At 34.8% G+C, this 6000-nt stretch overlaps 1 protein-coding gene across 1 annotated transcript; it reads right to left on the bottom strand.

Moving 5' to 3' along the window:
- Window positions 1-1003: 1003 nt before the first annotated feature.
- Window positions 1004-2228, bottom strand: LOC130469681 (F-box protein SKIP8-like). Its single transcript, XM_056839108.1, has 3 exons — window positions 2116-2228; window positions 1981-2041; window positions 1004-1317 (listed from the first exon to the last, which is right to left on the bottom strand). The coding sequence occupies exons 1-3, from the start codon at window positions 2139-2141 to the stop codon at window positions 1072-1074; spliced, it is 333 nt and encodes a 110-aa protein (XP_056695086.1). The 5' UTR covers window positions 2142-2228; the 3' UTR covers window positions 1004-1071.
- Window positions 2229-6000: the final 3772 nt, after the last annotated feature.

Genomic DNA, 6000 nt, shown 5'->3' with positions numbered 1-6000 from the left:
TTTAAGCCCATTTGCGTCGCACATTGGTGCGACGTAACTGGCTGCGACGCAAATGAAAAAAGTCATTTGCGTCGCACATTTGGGCGACGCAAATAAGAGTCATTTGCGTCGCAGATTAGCAAACCTGCGACGCAAATGACCTTTTTTTTAACATGCTGAAAAGTCATTTGCGTCGCACATTAGCTAAAGTGCGACGCAAATGACTTTTCAGCATGTTAAAAAAAAGGTCATTTGCGTCGCAGTTTAGCTAAACATGCGACGCAAATGACTGTTTTTATTTAAAAAAAATTGAGCTACACGTTTTATATTTTATGCTATATAGTGCATAAAGTATAAAATGTGCAGCTCATTTCTTAATTTTAATTAACTATAGTTCATGAATTAACAAAAATACTCATAACATAGGGGTGCAAATAATATCTTGCAATATATACCAAAATAAAGCCAAAATCAAAACACCCTAAAAAACAAGTGTCAAAAGTTTTAACTGATCCTACAAGTCAGCAACGGCATCATATCTTTTAACAAGTCAGCAACTCCAGAGCTTGCTTCATATCAATATCACTTGGAGCCAAGGTCTGCATTTGCGACAAAAAAAGTTACAGCATGGGAGGGACAGTGTAGGGATAGTGTAAGAGTGCAGCGTGGCAGACATCATTTCTGTCCAGCAAAACAAGCCACCTGCAGCTTAAAAGCTGGGTGACTTGTGTGTCGTAAATCTACTATAATACTTTCATGTTTCCTCATAGTTCCAGTTACTTTTTAAACAAACTCACCCTAATGCCCACACTCAGAATTTCGTAGGCAAAAAGGCTCATACAAGTTCTAAGCAACTAAAGTTCCAGGAAAATCAATTGACAGTAATGCATAATCAGTTCCAGCAATTGACAGTAATGCATAATCAGTTCTCATAAACATATGTACAATGACATGTGCATAGAGTACAAGCCTATTAGTGTTCTGTTGACAAGCTGCATCCAATTGTATGAATTTTCCTCAAATGTTATTTCTTCAAGTGAACTAAAAAGCATCTTAGAAGAATGCGGTGGGGGATTATAACACCAAATGCACTCATACCACGTACATCAAAATTACAATAAACAAAAACAAGGCATCATACCCAGTAAAAAGCTCCCCTGAAGAATTAATGCACTTCACATAGTCTGCATTACGCCAGAAACGACTCATTGTTGGAAGTGATCTTTCCCTGAGAATTCTAAAAAACTCTGCATTAATATTCACAATTGCTCTTGTAGCTGCATAGTAAGCCTTCCAACCATCAGCTGGTCTGACACTATCTTGTTCCACGGTAAAATCCTAGAAAAAACAATGGAAGGAAATTGAAGCATGTAGAAATTAGAATATGAAAAGTCCATAGTCTGAGATACCACAAATGCAACAAATACTAAATAAAAGAGGCATAAGCTGAAATAAGGCATGCGATACGATCAGTAATTAAAGTAGGCTAGAAATAGCAGCTTCTTCCTCAAGTATTCATGCCTTCTTCCTATTAACACCCTAAATTGCTGAAGAAAGAATAAGTCCACTCCAATGAAGTTAAACTACTCGGAGTGCATATGGTGAAAAAGCAACTGAAGGAAAAATAACATAAGTAAACATTTTCTAGACACAACAGAGGGACACATACTATGCTATATACAAGTTTCAATTGTATAGTTCTAACACGCACAACACCTAAAAGAGCCATTACATATTTACATGAGGGTGTTTCAAAACCTGACATTAAATTTACGCACTGAAATGATTAAGCTACCTCAGAAGAAAAGTCCTTCTCCCTTGCATACATAAATAAAACCCAAAACACCATAAATAAAACTACATAGTTCATGACTTCTTTCCAATCAACAACCTTAAGTTACAAACTTCCAATTCAATTGACAAGTACATTAAATCCATCAAAAAACAATAAAATTCAAAACAACCAAAGCATTAGAATAAGCAGGTCTATAAGAGAAGTACCTGAATTAGAGTAGTAGAGTAGAATAAACATTGTATAGGTCGATGATCTGTAGAACAACCACTGCAAAGAAAAAGTCAGGAAATAAAAATAGAGAAAGCAGGTTAATTAGAAGTGAAGAGAGCGAAAGAGATAACCTTGAGATTAGTCGGAGTGGCGGCATAAGAAGAACGGAGAGAGTGGATTAAGGCTTGAGCGTCTCTTCTTGTTGACCTCTGCCATTTCTCTCTCTCTCTCTCATTTGTTTGAAATGCAAAATCTATTAATCAAATAAACACATTAAACAGAAGACTAGTGAATTAACGAATCTGTAGAGTAGAAAATTAAAATATGTAGTTAATTTCTTTTAATTAAATCAAACAACCCACTTGTAATGGAAAGCATTGGTCATAATTCATCAAAAATCAAACAACCCACTTGTAAAAAACCCAACAATGAAGTTCTCAGCCAATATCTCCTTCACCCACACCTCATCCCAAGAATAGTAAAGCCAAAAGCACAATCTTATATACACAAAAAAAACCTAATGATATTACTAACAACATCGAACACAAATAGTACCCTGATGCAAACTCAATTAGTAATACATCTCAATTTGTTAAAGCTTGACTTCAAACAAAAATTCATAGCAGATTCATAAACTGTTAAGGGAAGGATTAATATCACAAATTACACGAAAGCCCTATGCAAAGTCGAACTGTACAGTGACACTAACCACTCTAAATTCACCCATGTACTTTATGCATCAAGATATGAATCAATAATTTCAAACGATAGTATGCAGATGATGGCCAAAAATTCAAATAATCAATTACCAGAGAATTACATTTAACAATGCAGACCAATTTTTCTTTAAACCCAATTCTCTTCTATCCATGAAATATCTAATGATAGCAAAAAATTCACATAATCAGTTACCAACAAAAGAGCTTCAGACAATGGCAACAAAATCAAACAACATACGTGCACAATTGCCCAAAAAATCAATAAATCTTTAAGAAAATAGGGCAGCAAATACTAGCAAAAAGAGTCGAAAATGACGAACATTATTGCCCAAAATTGACTAAAGAAAAGCCGGAAAAATCGCCCAAAAAATCACAAAGAAACCCAGAAAATTAAAATCCATTGTCTTCTACCCAACAACAAATCTAACAGCAAGAAAACACATAAACCCTAAAAACAAAGGAAAAAATTATAGAGAGGAAAGAGAAAGAAAGAGAGGTATACCAGTGATCAATGACGACCATAGTAGTCTTAGAAGAAGAACCAACAGCATCTTCGTCGACGGTGGCGTCTTCGTCGTCACCCGTCCCTTTCTCAGAAGTAGCATCCTCAATTTAAAGTTCAAACAATCTCAATAAAAAAAACTCAAATTCACAAACTAACATAAATTTAGAGAGGAGAGTTACGGAGTTTGGGGAGGAGATTTGAAATCTAGGAGAGATAAAGAAAGGTTGATGTCTCAACAATGGAGATCTGGAGAGAGGAAGATGAAAGAGAAAGAGAAAGAGAAAGAGAGGGGAGACAGAGAAATTGTGATGGAGAGGTTTCGTAAACCTAGCGCAGTATCCAGCTAGATTCCTAGTTGTGCGTCGCAGGTTAATGAGGTGTGACGCAAACAAGAGGTACATTGCATCGTAGATTAGCAAAACAACGACGCAGATGACAAAAAATTCTCGTATTTGGTAATTTTGCGTCATAGGCCAGTAAAACAGCGACGCAAGTCCTATTTTAAAAGTTAAATTAGTATTTTTGCGTCACACATTACAATGAGCGAGGCAATTATAGCGACGCAAATGATTGTTTTTCCACTAGTGTTATTATGAACAAACAAATAAACAAGAAAGAATAAATAATTCAACAAAAAATAACAAACGATATACAAAAGAACATACAAATCCAGGAAAAAAAAAAAAAAAAAAAAAAAAAAAAAAAAAAAGAACAAACAATACAACAATTATGAACAGTTTTATGATTAATTTAAAATCCAACGAACAATACAATGAAAAAGAACAAACAACACTGACGCGTCATTTTTTGAATATAGCAAGAGCTGGTTGTACCCGTATACAACAGTTAGGGGTTAAGGTTTATGGGTTGAAGGCCCATAGTATTGTTTTGGAGCCTAAAGAACCCGATGCTATTTCGCCTCACGCATTGTTTTTAACTTATCACCTAGCCTAGGGTGGGAGGCCCAAGGATCCTGAAGTCTATTCTAGGCCCACTGGTATAACTACTTTCATCTATTTTTATTTCTTTCACGTATACTGGTTCGCACTTGTTTTTAGTATTGTGTAAAAGTAAAAGTTGTTTATAAAAGTTGATATCATGAAAATACAGATAGCTCTTATAGTGATTATATTTTCTTTTACCTATAATTCACATACGAAGTATGTAAAGTATGACTTTGTTCTTTTCATTTGGTTTGATTTTCTAATTTTTGGTCTGATTATTTGTGGTTCGGTTTGATGTGAATGTTTTTTGTGAATATTGTGAGTGTTTTTTGCCTTTTCTGATATGGTCTGATATAAATATGATTTTCCTAATCTGATTTAATAGGAATAACAAAATCTAAAGATAGAACGAGAACCAACCTGTTCGATCATGAATTGCATTATCCATTTGCTATTTATTGATTGGTAATCCCAAGGCAGAATAAATGTTGAACCCGTGCATAGATGATCCGCCGAAATGCAATTAAAGGGACAATCCTTAAAACACTATGCCGATATTCACAAAAAGAATCAATCAACCTGCGAACCTGATGACGTAAAACTAGGGTTGTGTTTTTGCTGATAAATAGTTCTATCTTGACTTAATACGGAGTAGTTACTAGTCGGTGTTGATGAGTTGATGTGATAACTAATAATAGCGTGACAAATAAGTTATCGAAGAATAGTACTCCGTACGTAATACTTCCTCTGTTCTTATTTATATGATATAATTGGGTTTTGGACACTATTCACACAAGTACCGTTGACTTGATTTTGTGGTTTATATTTAAGAAAAAACATAGTCGTGTGAGGTATTATTAGATTCGTCTCAATAAATATTTTTTAAATATAAATTTTTATAATTTTTTCTTTTCAAAAATTAGAGATATTAATGTTTGAAATCGTGCATTGGCAAACGTGCTTAAATAATTGTGTTATTTAAAAAAGAACGGATGAAGTATAGTTCACACAAGATACTCTTGTTTAAAGATGAAATGCTATTGGACAGGAACTCTACATAGGTCAACCAGATCCGAGTTAGCGGCTATATACTCCGATAATAGGGATTAAACCTCCAACCTATTGATAGGCCAAGATATTGCTTGATCCTTTAACATAACTATGCCGCATCCTTTTCATGTATACTTTATCTAACTATGTCTAGCAATTTTTGTTTAAAAAAATTGTCACCAAGTGTAAAACTACTCAAGATGTCTCGCACTAGACTACTTCAGTTTTAGATCGAATATATCGAATGATACAAAATTAGGCCCGATCAAATGGCAGGCCGGATTGAGGGATAAAAAATCAGCCCTGTATTTTGGGTCATGCCAAGTTTTGGGCCAAAAATTTGTGCCCAAGCCCCTTATTTTGGACCTAAAGTATTGGACTTTTCGGGCTATTTTCAGGCCGGTCTAAATTTACAACTAAAAAGTGAAGTTTTATGTTGCCCAAATCAGTTAAAAAATTCAAACTTTCAGGCCGAGAAAATCTGCCCAAACCCGCAAAAAAATCGAGTCGGGCTGAACCGAACTCATTTTGATCAGGTCTATACAAAACCTAGCTCAGTTCGTTTACACCCCTAAAATATCATTCTAGTTTTTAGGCATTGTATAGATACCCTATGGATCTCGATTGCTACCATATGTTAATACTTTAGGTGACCTTGAGAATAAACATCTACTCCCTCTGTCCCAGAATACTCGCACCGATTCGAGTCGACACGTTTACCAATGTACAACTTTGACCACCACTATCTTTAACTACATATTATAAAAACTTATGAAATATTAATATTTTAAAAGTATA

The sequence above is a fragment of the Spinacia oleracea genome, chromosome 3, assembly GCF_020520425.1.
Source record: "Spinacia oleracea cultivar Varoflay chromosome 3, BTI_SOV_V1, whole genome shotgun sequence".
Taxonomy (NCBI): Eukaryota; Viridiplantae; Streptophyta; class Magnoliopsida; order Caryophyllales; family Amaranthaceae; genus Spinacia; species Spinacia oleracea.
Note: the sequence above shows the minus strand (reverse complement) of the source record. Positions and strands in the feature narration are given on the sequence as shown.

Bases quoted from the DNA above. Each gene is read 5' to 3' on its own strand.
- LOC130469681 (XM_056839108.1), bottom strand. From the start codon at position 2,141: ATGCCGCCACTCCGACTAATCTCAAG. The intron at 2,042-2,115 runs GTTATCTCTTTC...TTTTCTTTGCAG, and splicing joins CCACTCCGACTAATCTCAAG to TGGTTGTTCTACAGATCATC. The intron at 1,318-1,980 runs GTACTTCTCTTA...TGTTTTTTCTAG, and splicing joins ACTCTACTACTCTAATTCAG to GATTTTACCGTGGAACAAGA.